At 37.3% G+C, this 22909-nt stretch overlaps 1 protein-coding gene across 1 annotated transcript; it reads left to right on the forward strand.

Moving 5' to 3' along the window:
- Nucleotides 1-267: 267 nt before the first annotated feature.
- Nucleotides 268-721, forward strand: LOC116631579 (tropomyosin alpha-3 chain-like). Its single transcript, XM_032402840.1, has one exon. It carries the CDS (start codon nt 320-322, stop codon nt 719-721), a length of 402 nt encoding a protein of 133 aa, XP_032258731.1. The 5' UTR covers nt 268-319.
- Nucleotides 722-22909: the final 22188 nt, after the last annotated feature.

The following is a 22909-nucleotide window of genomic DNA, read 5'->3' on the forward strand; positions in this document are numbered from 1 at the left end:
CATCACCACGGTCCACATCACCACCATCGAGGAGGTGAAGCGCAGGATCCAGGTTCTGCAGCAGCAAGCAGATGGCGCAGAGGAGAGGGCCGAGGGCCTGCAGCGGGAAGTGGAAGGGGAAAGGCGGGCCCGGGAGCAGGCCGAGGCTGAGGTGACCTCCTGGAACCGTAGGATCAAACTGGTGGAAGAGGAGCTGGACCACGCCCAGGAGCGCCTGGCCACTGCCCTGCAAAAGCTGGAGGAAGTGGAGAAAGCCGCTGATGAGAGCGAGGGAAGTATGAAGATTATTGAGAACTGAGCCTTAAAAGATGAAGAAAAGATGGAACTCCAGGAAATCCAACTCAAAGAGGCCAAGCACATAGCAGAAGAGGCAGATCGGAAGTATGAAGAGGTGGCTCGGAAGCTGATGATTATTGAGGGGGACTTGGAACGCCCAGAGGAACGAGCTGAGCTGGCAGAGTCCCATTGCAGGGAGATGGATGAGCAGGTCAGACGGATGGACCAGAACCTTAAGTGTCTGAGGGCTGCTGAAGGAAAGTATTCTCAAAAGGAAGACAAATACGAGGAAGAGATAAAGATTCTCACGGATAAACTCAAGGAGGCAGAGACCCGTGCTGAGTTTGCTGAGAGATCGGTAGCCAAGCTGGAGAAGACAATTGATGATTTGGAAGATAAGCTGAAATGCACAAAGGGGAGCACCTCTGTACACAAAGGATGCTGACTCTGCTTGACCTGAATGACTTGTCGAGCACCCCAGTCCGGCCCTGCCGCTGCTCGTCCCTCTGACCCCGACTCCGCCTGAGGCCAGCCTGCCCCTGCCCGAAGCTGGCCTTGAAACTGAGGGCTGATCTCTAACTGGAAGGCTGCTTTCTCATTTTGCCGCCTCTCCCACCCCAACCCCTGTGTCTTTTTCGCCAAACTGTCTCTGCCTCTCCCTCGAGATTCCAGTTGGGCTTGAGGCTGAGCACCTTTGGGAACGATGTTTAAGGGAATGTGAGCACAATGCAAAGTATCTTGAAAAACATGTTATGATATACACATTTTGTAATTACCTTTTTTTGGTGTTGTTGATGTAGCGACCATTTGTAAAACATTCCAAATAATTCCACAGTCTGAAGCAGCAGTCTAACCCCTTCCTCACATTTGGAAAGTAACTTTTCAGTTTAGTGCATAGTGTCCTCTCCACAGAGGAGGGAAAGCCACAGGGACCCGCCTTACTGAGAGCCAGAGCCCAGTAAGAGACCCACTCCGGGAAGCTTCATTGCTTTGGCCAAAGTACCAGCCAAATTAGAAAGGTGATTCCAGGAGGAGTGGCCAAAAAAGTGTGGCTCAGGGTTTCAGCTTTAAGGTATCTTTGAGCGACTTATTTTTTTTTCCATCAGAAGTGACCAGACAAATTAAGATGGTGAGACTTCTGAGACCAACCCTTATCCTATCTTTTACCCTAACTGCCCACAGAATGGATCATGTTCTCCTTATGTTGAGGTGACCACTTATTTGCTCTCCTGCCTCCTTGAAGGAAAAAAAGAAAATTATGTGTTTGCCATTGATTTAGCCATATGAAACAAACTCATCTCATCATCCTTTGCTGGGTCCAAAGCTGTCTCTAAAAGTGTCATCTCGTGCTTTGTATCAGTGAGTGCTGGAGAAATCTTGAATAGCTTATGTACAAAACTGTTTTTAAATTTTATATTATTTTGAAACTTTGCTTTTTAGGGTTGGGGCACATTAGCCACCCTGTCTGGCTGAGAACTCTCTACAGTCTGTGGGCTGACTGTGTGCTGATCTTTTAAAGTTTCTTTCCCTCCCCAATTCCCCTTTTTGGTGAGGTTTCTGTGAGGCCTGTTAGGTGTGCATCCTGCAGCTTATTGGCTTAAAATGCACTCTCCTTGGTGTGCTCTCTTTGAGGGCCGATTGGGAGAAAGAAACCAATAGTGCAAACAAACTGTTTTGATACTGAAAATTGACAAGTGTCTTTTTGAAATAAAGAACCAGTCCCTCTAAAAAAAAAAAAAAGAAAGAAAAGAAAAAGGTATAGTATGACACCATCCCAAAAATGGGGATTAGTGATTAATTTTGTAGAAGTTAGTATGTTGTTTCATTTATTTTAAAGTATATTTACTTTCAAACTAATTCAACAGTATACCTATTGAGCTACCGAACTGGAGCTTATTAGGTTACTATTTGGGCTGTCAGAAAATATTTAATAATTGTAGAAAATTCAAAAAATAAATCAATTGCCCAAACCATTGTTAATTGAAACAGACAAGTCTGTTTCATAATCAGCATTATGTCAAAATATACCAACACTGTTTTTGATTGATGAATTTTTCCTTTTGACATAGCCATCATTACTGTGTAGGAAATTTCCATTTGTAAATTCAAAAATATAACTTCTTCCCTTTCTCATTCATCTCATCTATCATCTGTTTGAAAGTACAAAGTTTCTACTTACCTATTCTTTCATCCATTTTCATATTCATCTTCATGGGCTAAGTTAAGCAGAAAAGAGTATGAGCACTCACTATTGAAAAGCTTCTAGTAAGTTGTATAAACACCCTAATTATTTCACATATAAAAGATATTGCAGTTAAGCTGCCAAAAATACTGAAAGCTGGCAACACCTGAGTTGAAACTTAGCTTCTAATGTGACATCCACCCAAAGAGACTAGCCTATTTTCTGCTCAGGCTATGGAGTCATTACAACTGAAACATAAAGCATAAAATGTAATCAATCTATATCTTATTTATAAGAAATGAAAGTTTTTGACTTGGAAGAAAAAAATCTCTCAATTGAATTTATTTCCACACCAAAAACAGATTAAATCAAAAGTGGAACATTTTCCTAGAGTTAACCTTTGCTCAGTGAATCACATATAAGATCTTCCTGATATATTTGAAATAACAAGTTTTGAAAGGAAAAGAGGAGGGTATAGAAATAATACTGGTGATGGAACTAAAAGACAGAACTTAATTCTTGCCGGTGTGAAAGTATTAATTGTTTACAAAATAGTCAAGGAATATATGTTATAAATCAAACCTTGGATTAATGAAATTTGGTGTTAAGCTAAGAGAAAGCAAACCAGAAAACATTAGAGAATATTTCAAGAAGCTAAGTGTTATAAAACCCCAGCTATCCGGAACTCTTTGAATGCTTTATTATTTTGGACCCTCAGATTTTATAGGCATATAATGTTTTACCTCTGAAAGTTAAAGAACAAAATTTTGATACATAACTGTTTCAAAAAGGTATTGTGCATTTCTCTCAATCCTTAAATAAAGAATTTTGCTGAAAATTTAATTCAGCTTCCAGATGATGGAACATCATTTTTATGAACATCTGCTATTTCACTATCTGTAAATCAAAGGCGTGTAAGACTGGCCTATTTTAAATGTCTCTAGACTTTGTACTTTGTAGTCCTACAACAGCTTTCAGTAGTAATGTGGTTTCCTCCTTTGAGGATAAATTGCTCTCTCTTCTACATGCTATCAGTGTGTCTACATAAAGTATCATTCTAGAGTTTATTTTGTTTAATCTGCAGAAGACCTGCCAGAATTGTGTGCAAAATAATAATAAACATCTTCTGAAAGACCAATGAAACAAGGTAGCATTAAGCTAGGTGCTATATCTTTAGCAGGAGGCCGTCTTTATTTGCCACTTAGTGGGAGATAAAATTTCTATTTGGGTTAGGTAATATTGCAAACCAGTAAATTCCAAATAGGTACTGTCATTTTAGGAAAATACAATTAGCATCAGAAAAATAATATATTTAGATTCAGACTCTTAATGTAGACTAATTTATATAACAAAAAAAAAACACCCTTTAATTTAAAGGATAAATTATACCAGTGTTTTAAAGGTACTTACAGACAAAAATAAAACAATAAATCATATTTATGTTACAACTTATGCACTTATTAAGAGAGATCGAGAACAAACAAATAAATTGTTCCAGTACTTTTTTTATGTATGTTTGATCTCAGAATCTTAAAATTATAGTTTTAGGCATGGAAACTTCAAAGATGATCCTCTTCCTTCCTTTCTTTCATAGATGTCAGCCTGATGCATTGATCAAAGTGTGAGTTAATGGGGGAGCAGAGAGAACTGGAAACCAATAAACTTACATCTAGGTTTTTGCTCTTCTTATTAATATATGTATTAATTAATGCTCAACAGAATAATCCTAATTATGTCAACTGTCAATTCTCACATAAATACCACCAAAAATAAATAAATAAATAAATAAAATAAAAACAAAAACAAAGCTGTTGACAAGCAAAGCTAAGTGCATTAAATTTACTTCAGCAAGGGATATTATTTTCTTGATTGTCTTAGTAATATTTCAAAGAAAGAGGATAGGGAAGAATATTTATAGAGTTTTGGAGTCTTCTCTCAAGTTATTTAAGGTGAGTCTTTCAAGGCAGGGGGATCTAGTTAGAATTGGACAAAGTTAGTGCCTTAATAGTTTAGGATCTGAGGTGAAAGTCTTAAAGTAGTCTTAATAAACTAATTGATGTTGTAAGAGGTGAGTTCTTTATTCAGGTGAGCAAACTGGTATTCTGACGAGTTATTTGCCCAGATGAGAAAACTGGTCAAGAAAAAATGCTTTGCAAGTGTTTTAAAGCAAACAACTAAGATGTTTATTGGTTTGAAGTCTGATTTAAAATTTCCTGGCTCAAAGTAAAGTAATGTTGACACACGTATCTCACATTACTTTCTGAGATTTGGTCTGAGCTCAGGAAAATTACTTAAATCAGTTAGTGTCTCGTTTTTCTCATTAGCAAAATGAAGCCCAAGCTCTTACTGGGATGTCAAAACATCTTAAATGTTTGACAGTTTTTATCTGTCAGCTATTGTCACAAAATTGAGGCCTTACAAGCCACTCCAAAACTCAGGAGCAAACAAGAGTAAGACTTTCTTTTTTGCTTATGCATTTGTGAGTCAGCTGGGGTTCAGCTGATCTAGGCTCGGCTTACTCAAGCTTGACTCCAAAGTTTGGGTTGAATCCAAGTATTTTCCAGGTGTCTTTCATCCTCCTTGACAAGATGCTGCATGTTCTTCTCTTGGTAAAAAGAAAGAGCATAAGAGGGCAAATTCAAGCACTCAAGCATATTTCAGGTCTTCGTGCGTGTTTGTAGTGTAAACCCTGATGGTTGGGTTTTCTCTTTTTTGTAATGAAAGTGCCTGACTTAAGTTTCGATTGCCAAGGCACCCACTTCAAAGATGGCTGTCTCCAATAAACACCTTGCCAGCCACATGACCAGAAAAAGAACCAGGTGATCCACCGCTCCCCTAAGGCTCCTTCGTTTTAGAGCTCTTGGTTGGTTTCAATAACTATTTGACCACTTGTTTTATCTCTTCCTGTGCTCTAAATGTTCATTGTTTTAAACTCACCAATACAGAGTGAGCCCAAAAACCCTAGGCCCCCACCCTCAACCCCAATAAAAGCAGAATTCCAGGCCTGCTCTCTTTTTCACTCTTTCTCTCTCCCCATGACCTCACTATATGGCACCAGGACTTGTAAACTTTTTTTGCAAAGTTTCCTGATGGCAATTGCTGAGGGTGCTTCATAATAATAAGAACCACAAAGGCCAGCCCAGACACAGTCTTGGTTATCTATAGGGTAAGAGTGGCACATAACAATGTCACATCTCTTAAAATCCCCATTGACCAAAGTAAAACTCAAAAACCCAACCCAAAAATCTATCCAAACTGAAGTCCAAAAATCAAGTCAAAAAATCACCTGCCATGAGGCCATATAAAGGACTGAAGAATTGGGACCCAATTCAACCTACCAAATCTTTTGAAAGAAATATCCTTAAATTTAGCCTTCAACCAGCCTCAGTTGGAGATGGTTTGGCATATTAGAAAGCCTCTGTGCAGGCCTAGAGAAGCACTCAAATGTGATTAACATGGATAGTTTCTCCCCCACATCATCCTATGTATCATTTCCACAAATCAGTTTCTAGCTTGTTAGAATTAGAAACTGATGAAATTTTTGGCAATGGGCCAATTAAGGAAAATAAAAAATACTGAAATACTGATTTCACATGAGATTGTTTCGATGTTAAATCACTTAAATGTACCCAATAAATCTATCACTTATAATGAATATGTAAGAGTCTTACAGAGTTTACATAAGTCTATGAGACAAAACAGCTTCAGTGCCCCTTGATTATTCAAGTATCCCCCAAAAAGCTATCACTGCTCAAATTATATTCTTCCTTCTTTCTTTCCAAACTCTCAGTTGCTATTTCTGAAACTATAATGTCCTTTTGCTCCCATGAGCATACACTATGTTTTTGGTATAACTATAACAAAACTAATGATTACAGGGTGAATTATGAACTACAGAATAATTACTTAAAATTCACACGAAAGTGATTAATAATTCAAGTCAAAATTATCCAGGCAGTTATATGTTGTTATTTTTAAAGAAGACAATCCTGAATGGTTTTGGCCATAAGTCCAAATGTTAGCCCTAAAAGGATGAAGGTGTGAAATTATTGTGCCCACATTCCACCTGTGGCAAGATGCAGTACTAATGTAACTCATGACCTGGTGATTAGAGTGTTCTTTTGATTTTTTAATAACAACAGCAATTTATTTACCCTAAATAATAAATGATAAGAATAGATAAGACAAGCAATATTCCTGAGATGAAATCTCATATTAAGAAAATATTCTCAAGTTAAATTTTAATTCTAAAGTGTTCAACAGAAGCCATTAACTCTAGAAAACAATAAAATCTTCTATACTTACAAAAATTACTCGTATGAAATGTGAAAACATAGAAGTATGCTGAATCACTACTACTTTTACCCTCTCCATATTAACTATTATTTTTAAACCTTCTACAATATTTCTATTAAATTATAATAATACTGATAACTGGTTTATTTATTTAAAATTATTCTGAGCACCTTCTGTATGCCTGGTGGTATGCTAAGCATCAGAGATACAAAGTTGAAGAAAACTCAGTTTAGGAATGACTGGAGTTTTACTGGAAAAGTGAACAGCTATGCTTCTTTTTTCAACCATGGCGCGAGCACACCCCGTGAAACAAAGACTCTCTACCAGGCACACAAACTCTCCATGCTAAGTGTCCAGGATTGCTGCCTTCTAGCAATCCATTGTGAGGATAACAATTAGAAAACGCAGAAAACAGATGCATAGAGTACAAACCAAATACTCTGGGGAATTCAGAGGATGAACTCATCAGGCTTCATGAAGGATCTACTTTTGAACTTGCCTTGAGGAATGTAAACTTATGGGAAAGGAAAGAAACCATTGCTGGTAAAGAAAATCATTGGGTTGAAACATTGAATTAATAGAGAGTATCTTAGTTCAATCAGGCTGCTGTCATAAAATACCACAGGCTGGGTGGTTTCTAAACAACAGAAATTTATTTCTCACAGTTGTGGAAGCTGGGAAGTCCAAGATCAAGGTTCCAGCATGGCTGTGTTCTGATGAGGGTCTGGTCCATGCCTGGTGCCTCCTCACTGTGGCCTCACATGGGGGAAGAGGCTAGGGATCTCTCTGGAGCCTCTTTCATAAAACACTAATCCCATTCATGAGGGTTCAACCCTCATGATTTAAGCACTTCTCAAACACCTACCTACTAATGTAATCACCTTTGATGGTAGGATTTCAACATATGGTTGGGGGTGGGGGGAGACAAACATTCAGACAATAGCAGAAAGGAAGAATTAAAAAGTCGTTATAATAATTGCATTAAACACACAAGACAGTTCTTGTTATACACTTTCCACTCTCACAAACTAACCCTTTTTCTACCTCACCCCTCACTGTTCCCCATACACTCCAAGTTCGAGTGTTGTTTCTTTGGTGGTTGAGGGTTGTGTTGGGGAAGATGTCCACCCATCCCATCATTTACTCAATCCAGCTACAATGAACTTCATCCTGTTCTGTGGACAAAGCCATATCATTCTTGGCTAAAGTCTTTGTACTGTTATGACCTCCTCCTGGAAGTCTATAGGCTTTAAGGAGGAAAAGTAAAATTTCTACATTGATTATTGCTGAAAAATATTCCTTCCGATTCTTTAGAAAACATGAACTCTTTGTTCTCTTCCTGTTTCCTATGACACAATATCAATCTGCCTCCATCTTCTCTCCTCCTTCATCCCCCATCATCTTCCCCTATGGCAGCAGCAATAGTTAAAATGCATTTGCTTTAAACTAAGGAAGCTGATGTTTCAGGGCCTCTCATTTGTATGTCACTTCCAAAGCCTTGATAGAGACCAAAGGAATTATTGTCATTGGAGTAAATTTTTGTAAACTTGGCCAAAAAATAAGATGTTTTAACAACATCAATGAACACATCTGTTTCCACTCTAACATCCCATTTGTGATATTTCTGTCTTGTTGAAGATGTATTACAGGGGCCGCTGGTATTTGGGGGATCCTACTAAGGGCAAGGTGAGTTGAGAATATATTTAGTGTGGGTAAAGTGGGCTATGTTTATACAGTTCACAGTCATTTCTGTGTATAATTAAGTTCTTGCTTGCCTCTCTGGTGTACTGTGCTTGCTTGCTACATCCCCTTGTTTACTCACCAAGGATTCTAACAGTAAAGTGAAAAGGTAGAGGTTTTATTTCCATATGAATGTGTCCTATGGCACCAAGAATTGAAAGAACATGCAGAGTGGAAGAAGAAAAAAGTTTGAAATGTGTGGATCTAGAAGCAAGTCTGTGGAAAACCCTTCCATAATCAAACCTGTAAAACTGTGAGCAAAAGATTCAGTTCTCGTGGTTGACTAGCCAAAACAGAAATGTCCTCCTCTCAAGAATCAATTCAATAGGGGCGCCTGGGTGGCTCAGTCGGTTAAGCGGCTGCCTTCAGCTCAGGTCATGATCCCAGGGTCCTGGGATCGAGCCCTGCATCGAGCCCCGCATCGGGCTCCCTGCTCTGCGGGGAGCCTGCTTCTCCCTCTCCCTCTGCCTGCCTCTCTGCCTACTTGTTCTCTCTCTCTCTCTCTGTCAAATAAATAAATAAATAAAACCTTTAAAAAAAAAAAGAATCAATTCAATAATACAACATTTACTATTATTAATTACTATTAAACACTCTTTGTGTTTTACCTCTTTTTTATGGCAATCATGGGAAAGAGAATTCATCAGAATCCCTGTCCTGGACACCAACCTGTAGAGTAACTGAAGGTAGAGAAAGGCCTATTTGTAAACGCGTATGTTTTGTGCATTGCAATATGCATGAGCACGACAAGTTGCAAGACTGAAATAAACGTTTCTGAAATATCCATAAGAACAAACAAATGTCAATTTAACCGTGATAGAGAAAACCTAAATTATCTATCCCCTTTATAAAAAATAAGGTTAAAATTCATCATTGGAAGAGGTTATCAAAGAATCAGTAGCCAAAACTACGGGCCAAAAGGAGTGTTATAAACAGCCAATTAATAAATATACTGTATTTTTTTTTCCTGGATTTTGTGATTTTTTTTCTATTTGCCAGCTTTTAAAAATTTGTGATTATAATTTTTTTCTCATTTAATAATTATGAACTTTTATGCTTAGCTTTATTCATAGTTCTGTTTTTCTTTTCTTAAGGAAGGACTCCAAAAGGATATAAGCTTCAAGTCCTACAAAACTGAAATCTGCCCCAAATATATATAAGCATTTACACAGAGTTTTGAGGTCTTGGGTAAAGAATAGAAATAATACTGGAACAGTATAGTACAGCAGATCACAAAATTGATGATAAAAAACCTATATAGTAGTTCTTAATGAGGTACAGGCAATTTTGCCTCCCAGGGGACATTTGGCAATGTCTGGAGACATGTTCGATTGTCATAACTAGAAGGAATGCTACTGGCGTCTAGTAGGTAAAGGTCAAGGATGCTGTTATAATACACAAGACAGTCCTCCACGGCTCTCCAAATTATCTGAATTTGTCCAAGAATTATCTGATTCAAAATGTCAACAGTGACAAGGTTGAGAAACCCTGACCTATACTAAGAATGCCAGATAGAAGATGAACTTGCACTTATTAGATCAGTGCTGAGACAAGGAAATAGCCATTCTGACATGGATCAGTATGAATCAAAATAAGCTTGTGGACCCTCCCAGCTTGTCAAAGCCGATGATGTAGATCCGGGGTGATGGCAGGAGACAACTAGGCCAGAATTAGGAAATCTATTTGCCTGACATTCGTGGCTAAAATTTTCACTGATATCATACTGCCATCATGCCTCTCTATCTAATTTGTTGTTATGACATCTTTATCTTTCAAAGTCTCAAGCTTCTCACCTGTAACAAGAAAATCATAATCCTTTATAGAGTTATGATACATTATTTTTAAGTACAGAGTGTCCCTTCCTCCTAGAGTTCATATTGTGTTAGGATGGGGCTGATATGTGAGGCATGAACAGACATCTCCTTTCTGTCTTATACTCCCACTCACTTTTAACCCTGAAGGCCATAGCCAAATGACATCAGTGGGAAAACCAGAAAACCTAGAGCAAAGTCTTAACTTCTCAGTTTTAAAAACTCAGGCTAGATGCAAAATATTTAGAAGAATACCTACAGAGGGAGATGTTTGTTTTGCTTTGCTTTTTGCTTACATTGTAGATCAGAGAAGAGCTTCTAAGCTGGATGGAAAAAGAGAAACCAAAGGAGTCTAATTGAGAGACTGACATGCTGCTCTGGGAAGTCCTGGGTCGTCTTCTCCTTCAGGTCAAGTGGGTGATGATGGAGTAGGGAGATGTAAAGAGAAGAGTGGACCTCTAAATGAGGTTGATAATCCAAGAGGAAAGAAGAATGACTTACTGTCTCCCTGAAACTTCTAGAAGCTATAGCTTCTCACACATGCCACCATGCCACGGAGCAGGAGAGCAAAAATGTCTGCAGGGACAGCTGGACAACCTGAGGTAGTCCCAGTAACTTTTTCATAGCCCCAGAGGAGTACTTGAGAGTGGCTGTCCCTTTCCAGTGTCCATGAGGAAAGCACAACAGTTAACAGAGAGAGAGACTGAGAGAGAGAGCTGGTAGATGTCACCCAGATGTGAGGAAGAGATACCAAACGGAGAGAGGCTTCAGTCCCCTCCCTCAGCAGCATATGAGGTCTAGGCTGTTTCAGCACGTGTCATCGTGAAGGAACTTGCCACCTGAGAACTGCAGAGAGCTGTTGTACATTTCAGCGGAGGCCTGAAGAGAACTGATTAACACCCATCCTCCTGTAGCCTGTGTAATCTCCATGATTTAAAATCAAATTCAGACAGAAAGGAGAGAGGGAGGTAAAATCCTGAGTTTAACTGAGTTCAAACCTCGAATGCCTAAGAGAGATCTCAGAAATGATTAAATTAAAATTGCCTGGACATAACTAGATCACAGCTTCTAAGTTTAGTTTTATGACTGCACTTATGGGTGTATGGCTTGTGAAAAATCACATATATATATATGGTTCTGTACTTCTTAATGAATCTTTAGTATTGTCTTGATGAAGTTTCAATTCAAAAAATAAATGTAACCCAGCAACAAAAATTTCCAGGTATTTTTTTAAAGAAAGGTGTGTAAATCAAGTAGAACAGAATACTGTTTTTAGAGAACTTTTTGGTCCCTAGAGAGGAAGAGAGAATCAATAGGCTGCCTAGAAGACAGACTGACGTGGGAAGCCACTCATAGATTAAACCTTGAAGAGCGAAGTGTGAGGCTTTTCTGAGAGCCAGCTATCCTGTTTAAAGCTTGAATAAATATTTGCTGAGCAACACACTAGCCTATAAAGGCATCATACTAATCATGGAACACAAAGAAAAATAAGAACATTTCTTGACTCCAAGAAGTCTGTAAGGATTTTTCCTTGTTTACTTGCAGTATAGACCTAAAGAGATAAAAGTCATGTCTTATATGGATTCTGATGAACACAAAGAGGTCAAAGCCTTGAACCTGATTGACATAAACCAAATTGAGATTGAAATTAGAGATGATTTTGTCTCAAATAGCTCTAGTTACTGATAAGCCTGAAGCATTCAACACCCAACTGCAGGCTATTTGGCATCTACTACCAATCCTAAATAAAAAGGATAGCAGTAATTTAGTCCTGACTCAGCAAGACCTACAGGAGAGTAGAGCTGAAAGACGCTAGGCTTCTAAACAAAACACAATGTCCAAAATCTTTGCATATTCCTAGAAAACATGTTTCATTTTTATTTATACTATTTCTGTTTAAATATGAGATTGACAATTCAGATATTTAAAAATTAGCTTTTTTTTTTTCCTTCTCTCGTAATAGATGAGATGTAATGAATGGGGGAATCATAGGGTGCACTCTTTGTACCCAAATTGCTGGACTAAAATACGTCTTTTTGCAGATGAAAGACATCTCAAGCATGTTGAAGTAAACTATATATACATATACACAGGCTCAAACATAATTGTCATCATCAATTTTCTGAGTTAGCGAGAAGCTCAACAGCAAATGAAACAAATACAGATGATCTCCCTGTGGTTGTCTCCAAATTATTCTTTTATCAATGCATAATTTCACACCATCAATCAACCCTGAAAATTCTAGGAAAGCAAACTAGATCTCCAGAATTAAAGTAAAATGAAAATCCAAGAATGGCAAACTCTATCTCTTTGATTGGAGCAAAACCAAAACATTCCAAGAAGGCATTCACATGCTTAATGGCTCCTGTGAAAGGAACATTAGTGAGGAGTTTAAGAGCAATGCTTAGAAATCCATTTGTGCCTGTCAATAACATCCCCCCTTTCAAGCTATTAGTCCATTAGAGACTACGGCTGACTTGGTACAAAGCCGGACAATAGAAAAAGCACAACCATTGCAGGGAAAAGTAGCGAACTAAGTTTCTATTGTTATTATTGCTATGGTTTTATTTGTTTTCGGATAAAAAGTAGCAGTAAATGCATTTGAGATTGACAAAAGAGCTGGTGGGAGGCAATGTCAGTGATCTGTTAAAAAAAAAATGTTAATATGGAGCATCTTCTTAATGAAAACCGTGTTGACTAACTTTTATAATCATTGCCATGTTATGCATGTCATGTTATTGAAAAGGGATAATAAATATCAAAGAGGTATAAAGAGTATTATTATCCTTATCATAAAGAGATAGATTTTCCCTTAGCATCGTTTCCATAAGACTTTGTTCTGTTGTGCTGGCAAAAGCCCTGAAATCATTTAAAAAAAAAAAAAAAATCATTACACATGAAAGAACTTTAGGCTTCCCCAATGGAACAGTTAATAGCAAAGGTATGAAGGATATTTTGGTCTTTCAAAACAGAGAGTAGCAAAAAATGAAACTTTGATGTCATTTCAAATTAATAATGACTTTCAAGATTGATTCTTGGATGGTAGTTGAAATAGTGTGTGCCCCTAGCGTGAGCCTCTGCCCGCTTGGAAGCTGCCCTTTATTAGAAAAGAACAATAGTGCCATCTACTGTCGAAGTGAGGTAGCACTCATATCAGAATGACCAGCAGATTTTTTCAAGTACTGTGATAAAAATCTTTAAACTATGTAATAATAAGTGTAAATTCTTTAAACTATGAAAGAATATAAGGACACTCCACATAAACAAGAACTACATTCAATGCTTTTTCCACCAGTTATTTTTGTACGCATTTATATCTTATTTAAAACACTGTTTTACAAACCATATAAAAAGTAAATTGAAAATAGACCTTACAGGGTAGCAGTAAAGATTTCGTGGATAATTTTGGACTAATTACCCCCTCCTCTTAAATTTATTTTTTTATTAGTTTCCAGACTATTTTCTAAATCTAATTAGCAGTGAAATTTTCCTTGTTAAATTTGGAGGAACTTGCTTGGGAGACAACTACACAAAGCAAGATAGTAAAAGAAGCACATAGATGTGTTTATAAGTTTACTGTGTTGCTCCTAAGCATTACCAATAATGAGTTTTAAATGGTAATTGTAAATCCCCTAATGTACTTTCTATATTAACTATCCTATAGAAGAAAGTTTGAAATCCCTGAATAAACAGATCACACGTATGGAATTTTAATTAAAAGGTACAGAGATTAATTGCTTTTGTTATTATACAAGTCACAAAGGGCTCAGATAGACCTAGAGGACAGCAAAAATTAACCAGGCCTAGAAGAAAACAATCAGCTTTAGTCAGCAAATACTATAAAAATACATATATATATATATATATATATATATAATCTGACCTGAAGTAGCATACTATACTTGCTAAACCTATTGATATCATTGTTGTTACAGTTGGGCAAGTAGTAAGAAAATTAGTTGGTTGCCTTTAAGTCTGTTTTAAAAACTTGGGATGAAGAATACTCTGCCATATTTTTTTTAAATGCAGGATATTTCCAAGGTGTATAGTAGGCTGTGATGAAGGAGGGATGGGAACATTCTCACACGTCCCTGCCGGAATGAATTTGACCATTGTCACAATCTTCTCTGCCAATTAAAGAGCACAGTTATGCTCCTTACTTATCCCAGTCCTATTTGTCAGTCATGGACCATCATAAACACCATAAGAAGTCACTATCATGAAAGTTCAGAAACTTACTTACTATGGTATAGAAAATCCAGCGAAGAGTGGGAGGTGTAAGTTGTAACTACGTAGGAATATTGCTGATACACAGCATAAAATCCTGCCTTTGCTACCTGAAGATACGTTTGACTTGGATATTCTAGGAGTTATAAAATCTCTCCATCCATTTCCACAACTTTAGACCAGTTTTTACCTTGCTTGGGGGTCCCCAAAGTCTATTTTCTCCCTTTATTTAACTCTGACTTTACCGACCACAAGCCAAAGCTTTACTCAGAAATCCTGGGGTGTTGAAGACTAAAACTTATTCCCTGTGGGTTCTCTTAAAATTCCCCTGGCTCACCAGTCACAGAGGTCAACTCGAGTTAGTGTGTGGGGTTAACAGCTTCATTTCTTTTTTCAATCTCATTTTTTTGGTTCACATTTTTGATCCTTCAAATCACCTTCTATGGTCACATGGATCTGTCCTGAACTATAATAGAAACTAACCAGAAAGCCCTCCTATTTTTTTTTGTTTGTTTGTTTCCTATCTTGTCAGTTTTATCCACTATTGTCAGTTTTTATCCACTATAAACTTAAGTGTAGCTTAATCTTGGTGCACTCGCTGATTGTGAGTATCTGCAAGATTATTCACTAGTTGGGGTGCCCGGGTCGCTCAGTTGTTAAGCGTCTGCCTTTGGCTCAGGTCATGCATGATCCCAGGGTCCTGGGATCGAGCCCCACATTGGGCTCCCTGCTCAGCGGGAAGCCTGCTTCTCTCTCTCCCACTCCCCCTGCTTGTGTTCCCTCTCTCGCTGTGTCTCTCTCTGTCAAATAAATAAATAAAATCTTTTTAAAAAAAAGATTATTCACTAGTTTAAAACAAATCTCATTTCAATAAAATCAACTGCAGGCAGCAGGCTTACTTCTAATTGACTCCTGTTAAGTTAATAACTTGCTCCCAGGATTGACGCTAAGATAAGCCTATCAGCTCCAGAAAGCAATAAAGGAAAGCTGCCTCAAAACTGGGCAACAAAGAAACAGATATGAAGAGAGGAATCTTCCAGATGTTGGGGCAGAAGAAAATTCCGTGTTTACATGCATAATAAGATCTTAGTGAAACAAAAGCTTTTGGAGTTGAAAATGATGTCTTAAGAGTTATGTTCTCGAAAGATGATGAAATAAGGGGAAATGTTGGCATCCGAGCACAGGTAGGAGAATGACCACATTGCATCTGTGGCAAAGGAGAGCCTAGCCTGAGAAAGGTGGAGAAGGCCCCACTGCAAGACAAGAAGCAACCAGTTAACCAGGTAGGTCTCAGCATCATGCAATCACTGGGGAAGTCACATCAATTCAAGATTGGGTAATCAAGTTAGAGGGAGCTTCTGCATCCAATGAATAACTCAAGTCAAAAAAGTTAAACAAGTGTCAGTATCCATAGGATCCAACCGGATGGCGAAACAGATTCATGAAGTCAAAACATCGGCCAGAAGACTCAACAGTAAGGGGAAACATATCTAAGCAAGTCATCGTATAACATCATATAACAGGGTGCTTGTGAGTGGACTCAGTGATAAGAATCCTGGAGCCCAAGAGTCCTAGACAAGAGTGACCAAAACTCATGTAGCTATTTCTCAATTGTCGTAGAATCTCAGCAGCAAGAAAATCTTGATTTAAATAGCAATGATTATAACTATATTCAGCCTCATCTCTGAAGACTTTTAACTGTTACTAACTTTCTGATGCATAGACCAACCTCAGAGTAAATTCAGCCTACATCCGCCTAAATAGAAATGCACATAAATGGGCACATGATGAAAAATGGGAAAGTACGCAGTGGAGATAAGTGATACCATAAAGGGAGCATGCTCTGGAGGGCTCTGATATCTCCAACAGAAGGGTCTTTGGAGGGCTTCAACAGGGAAGCAGTTGAACACACTGGTGAAAAACTCAGTCTGATCACTGGAGGACAGGGCTGCTAGGAAGTTGTTCCAGAGTAAGCAAACTATTTTCGGAATACTAAAAAATGTGTTTTCATGGTTTAGCTCAAAGGCACTTCTCTGCTTTACTCAGAGCTGTATTTTGTAAAAGAGTCAAATATCTCCTTTTGGAAGACATAACTCATGCTTGCCTTACAAGCTCACCACGCTGCATGGAAATTCTATTCAAAAGGAGGAGGCTTTGAGTCTTCCCATATAGGAGGCTGTGTAATCCTGAGGCATAACAAGATGGTCCTGGGGGAAGGGACGAAAGGGAGAAGAAATCACAAATTTGTGAATCTCCACTATAGTAAGACTTTCACATTCACTAAACTGTACATTTCTCGAGAACAGGGAACTTGCCTTCTTTATTCATGAAATCCTGACACTTTCTGCCTCAAAATAAAAGGTATGCATAACGTTTATTGGTGTAAATTCTATAGATGATTTCTGTTTATATTTTAGAATGTTCTCTCATTAAAACATTAACTTTTGGAAAGCAGTTAACTATCTAAAGTCCAAACCAAGTGAATTGTTTATCTCCTCAAATTCTTAAAACTACAAAAAAAATTTGACTATTTGTCAACTTTGAGCACATTCCGAGTTTTACAAATTAGGAAACAAATGAAGAATTAAATCTATTCAGCTTCATTCATAGCCATAAGAAAAATAAATGTTACTTTTTATTCTGGTAAAACTATAATATTTTCATGGAAAATAAATTAGACATTAGAAATATTTTGAAAATTACATATTAGAAACATTTCTATATGTCCCTCTAAAATATATTTAACAAATCTGTACTATAACAAGAGCTAAGCATTAAAATTTGAAAACTTAAGTAACATCTCTACGGGGAAATATTTTCCACAGAAAGAATCTTTTACTTCATTGTGGGCAGGCAGAAATTATATAGACAGCATAGAAAGCAGTTTCTGTTACTGTCACTATAAATCATAACATTTATTTCCAGGAAAAGAAAAATTCATGGGTAGCAAATGATTTCAAGTTGCATATGTAATTACCAATTTTACTTTAATTCTGAATTACACCATTCCCATTTGCAGATCATTAGCACCCCCTTGTGGTCATGAATAAATATTTCTCAATCAAGGTGCTTTTGTAACAGAGAGAATACTTTTAAGGTTTGAAGTGCCTTGCTTTGAACAGATGATATTAAGCTAAATTTAAATATTTATTTCTATGGGAGTAGGGGTGTAACACATGCATTCCAGTATATATGGATATATGTACATATATGCATATATCCAAATATGTATGTGTGTATATATATGTATATACAGTATAATATATACATGCAAATAAATCTCAAAAGATCATTTGGCTCACATAAATGTCCATAAATCTCGTGGTAGCCTCAAAAACATCTTCTAAGACTACCTCCTCTCTCTTCTACTACTTACAAAATTATATAGAGGCTTTTCATCTCCTAACAGCCATGATCTCAGAGTGGTTCTCACTTTGGATTGCCTATTAGAATTGCCAGGGGATAATAACAACAATAATAATGGTGGTAGTAATAACAGTAATAATTATAATTAATAATAATAATAATAATAATAATAATACCATTTCTGGGCATCCCACAGAACATTAAGTCAAAATACCAGGGTAAGGTGCAGGAATCTACAGTTTTATAAGTAACTCCAGGACAGCCAGTGTTTCAAACCTCTGATCTAAAAGGCATCATAAGGATTCTTCAGTTGGAAAATAATATATAAAATAGAAACAAAAGATGAGTGCACGTTACCTGGAAGTGTGAGAATGGTAAAATATTGAGTCTGATCGTTCAGCAAGACATGTTCTGCACTGGGGCTGTTACCGCGAAACTACAGAAACAGAGCCAGGCGCTTTCTCTCCTAGAGACTTTGAGACTATTTTACAAACGCAACAGATTCACTCAGAAAAAAAAAATGTTATTGTGCAAAATAAATATCCTAGAAAAAGAGATGTGGAAGGACTACATTTTCTTGGGAAAATCACTACCTGATTTGTACAAAGTCTGCTACCCTATTTAATCTGCATATGGACAAGTGGTTATTTTTAAGGTTCATAGGTAATTAGTCTGTAGTCTGAAACATTTAAAAATAATTAGCATTTGTACCTTGGATGTTTCAAGGCATTATGTGAACTTTGGGGCCATGTGTGAATGCCAAGCTTTTTTAATGAAAAGGCCGGTTTTACTGCCTGTAGACACCTAAAACACTCTGCAGTTCATATTAATAAGACTGAATGTAATTGAATGTCAGCAGATATGGTGATTTATAAAGTACTTTGTACCCTGTATATAATGAAAACCCTTGGCATTGAATCCTAATATTTGATGAAACATGATAGTGGCTTTATTTCCAATAGCCAACTTGACCTAGAACCTTCTATCATTTTTATAGTGAACTGCTTTACCCTGTTTCTGCCTTTGACTCAAATTTTCATGTATAATTAAGGAAAAGTGGTACAATTTGAATTTAGCATTTTCCCTTTCTTCGGTTATTTGACATATTTTCAAGGCAATGAAATGAATATTTTATCAAATATATCAAAACTATATATAGGTCTAAATGTAAACTCCTTGAAAGCAGATACCGGGGAAACTAACATTTATCCCATTGATTCTGACCTTGCTGAAAATATTTTTTGGGACTTGTCATTTTTGAATATCTGTTTCTATGGCAAAACTTTGCTTTAGGTGGCAGATTTGAATTTTTTAAACAACATTAAAAGGTATTTGCAGCCAAGACTAATGGGTAATTGGGTTAAGCTGGGTAATGAACAAATTTAAATGAAACAAAACAACATAAAATAAGATGTGTGGGACTGTAATCCAGTAAGCATGATAGAGGCGGTGCGGGAGTTGCAAATTAACACTAAAATGCTATTTTGAAACTCTCCTTACACCACAAGAGGCATTTCCCAAATAATTTGAGTAATTTCAGCACGTTGGAAATACGTATAAAGTCTCCCAAGACTCCTGCTTTAAAGGCAGTAGATGTGCTCTGCTGGTATAGATTTCTCTTATAATTGAAATTGAATTATACACACATACACACACACGTTCAGAATTGTATATATAACATGAGCATACAGCTCCATTAATTTTCACCAAACTGAACACACCCATGTAACCTATACCGAGATCAAGAAAGAGACTATTGCCATGTTAGTATAGTTTTTAAAGCAATCTCAATGCTTTATAGTCACACATTTATTAAAAATAATGTTGTAAAAGAAAAATGCAGCATCCAATTACAACAAAAACCGGGAAGGAGTGCCATTTTCAATTTAAACAGCAAGGCCATCATTCATTTCAATGCATTAAAAAATATTTTAATATTGTAATAAAACACTTAAGGGACTCTTTGCTTGCATACTTCATAAATACCTTGATACTTAAATATGCCACAAGAAGAAAACTGAGACAGAACCAGGGTAAAAAACACATCTGGTAAGATTTCTAGTATTTTCCCATAGTTTAAAATGTGAAATTCAAATTTCAAAGAATAATTTCCTAAGTAATTTTGATAGTGTTTGAATGTATATTTTATTCATTTTAATGTCAAAAAAACAGGCTCCCCAAATTCTCATCGCAAACATCAACATGCATACTGTCTACCTGGGCATATTGTTAAAAGGCCATCCTGGTTCAGGAGTCTGCGTCTCTAACTGGTTCCCGTTCGGTGCGGACACCCCTAGTTCTTGAATCATGCGTTTCAGGAGCAAGAGTGTAGAACTTCCTCTTGTTACTCTTGTTATAGATACCACATGATATTTTCTTCTCTTTCCAAATATTTTCGCCAATCCCTGGACATGCCATTCTTTTTTTTTTTTTTTTTACTCTTTCTTTCTTCCTTGGTTGGTAAAAAAAAATAAAATAAAAATCTCATGTTACTCTGGATTGCTTGAATCTATAGTGTCAGTGCCAGGAATTTGCTCAAAAATCTCTCCTGCCTTGGCCCATTCTCCTCCCATCCCCCACACCTGCAGCTTCCCCAGGCCCCCTGACTTCAAAAGCCCTGTCAGAAGCTCCCTGATGTCAGGCTTACTGCTCACCTGAAGTTTTCAGTGTGATTCTGTGGAGTAAATGAAACTGTAATGTCAATGTCCTCGACCCATGAACGTCAGAAAGCTCAATGATACTGCTGTTTAAAAAAAAATCAATTCTGCTTAAAACAAACAAAACCCCGGGATATCTAAAACAACTGGGCTGTAATACCGTCGCTCATCTCCGAGCAATATCAGCTGATACATTTTTGAAATATACTTGTTTTTATGTTTTGGTTAATATGAGTTCCTTTTTTCCTTTTATATCAGTTCTGCAAGACTGAGGGGAAACAATGATTTCAAATATGAAAAGTGGGGTCCTTGCTAACTTGGAAGGTTATAAGTCAAGAACAGAAAGCAAAAATATCAATGAAATTTTGACTGGATAGAGTGTTAATAGCTTCAAATTAATGGCTGAATTTTCAAATAATACAGAAATCTACCCTGTATAAACTTTTCTTCAAATTAGGTAATTAGGTCAATTCAAGGACAGGAATGTTCAAATCATGATAATATAAAATATCAAGAAATGTCTTTATTTTTTTTAAGATTTGATTTATTTATTTGAGAGAGAGAGAGAGAAAGCATGAGTGTGGGGAGGGGCAGAGGGAGAAGGAGAAGCAGGCTCCTTGCTGAGTGGGGAGCCTGATGTGGGGCTCAATCCCGGGACCCCGGGATCGTGACCTGAGCCTAAGGCAGACACTTAACTGACCGAGCCACCCAGGCGCCCCTCAAGAAATGTCTTTAATGCTAAGTCTGGAGAGTGAAAGAAAAGAAAATTTTATCAGTAAGATAGATACATGGAATTATGTATTTTTCAGTAATTAGCTTATAATGGAATTTTCCAATCTGAACATCTTATGATTGTTGATAACCTAGAATGAACCATCTATAATCAAGTCATAGAGATGTATAAATAATAATCAGAAGAAAAATCAGTCAATTCAGAGGCTTTCTGAAAATCTATGACAAATTTGTATATATTTTTACTAGATATGCCTGTGAATTGCTTCGTTTTCTCTCCAGTAACCTGTCCCTAATTATTAATTCTATTTGTAGTTATGAAACAACAATGAGAAGTGAATATGTCAAAAACAATTAAATATTTCTTTATGCACTTCTGGAATGGTCTAGAATTGAAAACCTGGGATCTAATTTTGGCAGCAGCTAATTAGCTTATGATCTTGAACAGGTCAACTAAATTCTCTGACTTCTGGTATCTGATTCTGGGACAAATCTTTGATGGTAGGGAGGAAGATTTTTAAGAGTCCCAAGAGTCTTGGGATTTTTAAGAATCCCAAGAGCCAGTTCAGAATCAAATCTCATTCTGACCTTAAACCCAGCTTTTGAAAACTAGGTTCTTAGATTAAGAATCTAAGAACTTCTAAGACTAAACATCTTATTCCCACTGCTGGTAGAGGATTCTTGTCTCTCCCTTCTGCTCATGCTTCTGCCTTGGATCCCATTCAGGACTGGAGTTGCCCCAGGACTGAAACGCAGACTTACCCAACACTCTGCTGATACTTAGGACTTTGTTCTGAATCCCCATGCCCATGACCACAGTACCTTCCTCACTGACTTCTGAACTGCCTGGGCTGTGGGCTAATGCTTCTTGCCCAAATCCTCTTGATTCTGAGATTGCTCCATCTGCCTGGGCTCCACCCGCTGCAGAGAATTCATTGCTCATCACATGGCCAGTCTTAGTTTTGCAGGATCTCCAGGCCCCACCCAGGAATCAGCCTATGAAAACAACACAGGTGTTGAATTAACACTCACCTGGAATTGCGGGTGGGGGACACTAGATGGTGGTTGGTCTGAGGGTGACAAACTGAAGAGAAGACCCTGGCAAGACAAACAGATCAGGTGAAAAAAGTTGAGTCGAAATGCTTTCTTTACTGAACATAATCACTCTGAAAAGTAGATTAGGAAAACAAATATAGTTTAGACAATTGCCTGCTGATATCAATCCTGAGATCACAGAAAAGAGTTTAGCTCCCCACAGTTCATTCCACTTCTGCTTCTCGGTTAGGTGTCAATATTTATAAGCATTGTATCTTCTAGGAAGCGCTTGTTTCAATAAGTGGGAATACACGGACAGGAAAAACAGAAACAAATTGCAGCACACCATTGAGGACTTACTTGTATTAATCTATATACTCACATTATTTCCTTTCCTTGACCTCTACCGCACACTCTGCCTGTATTTTACAAAAGCAAAGCTCAAAGAGAACAAACGTAATAGATAGGAATGTGTAAGACAAGCCAATATTAAACACCAGGATTGCCTCTCATCTGGTACCTCTCATTTCAGCAAACACTACTTCTTCAGTCACTTGCTTTCATTTCTGATGACCAGATCATTTTTG

The sequence above is a fragment of the Phoca vitulina genome, unplaced genomic scaffold, assembly GCF_004348235.1.
Source record: "Phoca vitulina isolate PV1807 unplaced genomic scaffold, GSC_HSeal_1.0 scaffold1, whole genome shotgun sequence".
In the NCBI taxonomy this organism is placed as follows: Eukaryota; Metazoa; Chordata; class Mammalia; order Carnivora; family Phocidae; genus Phoca; species Phoca vitulina.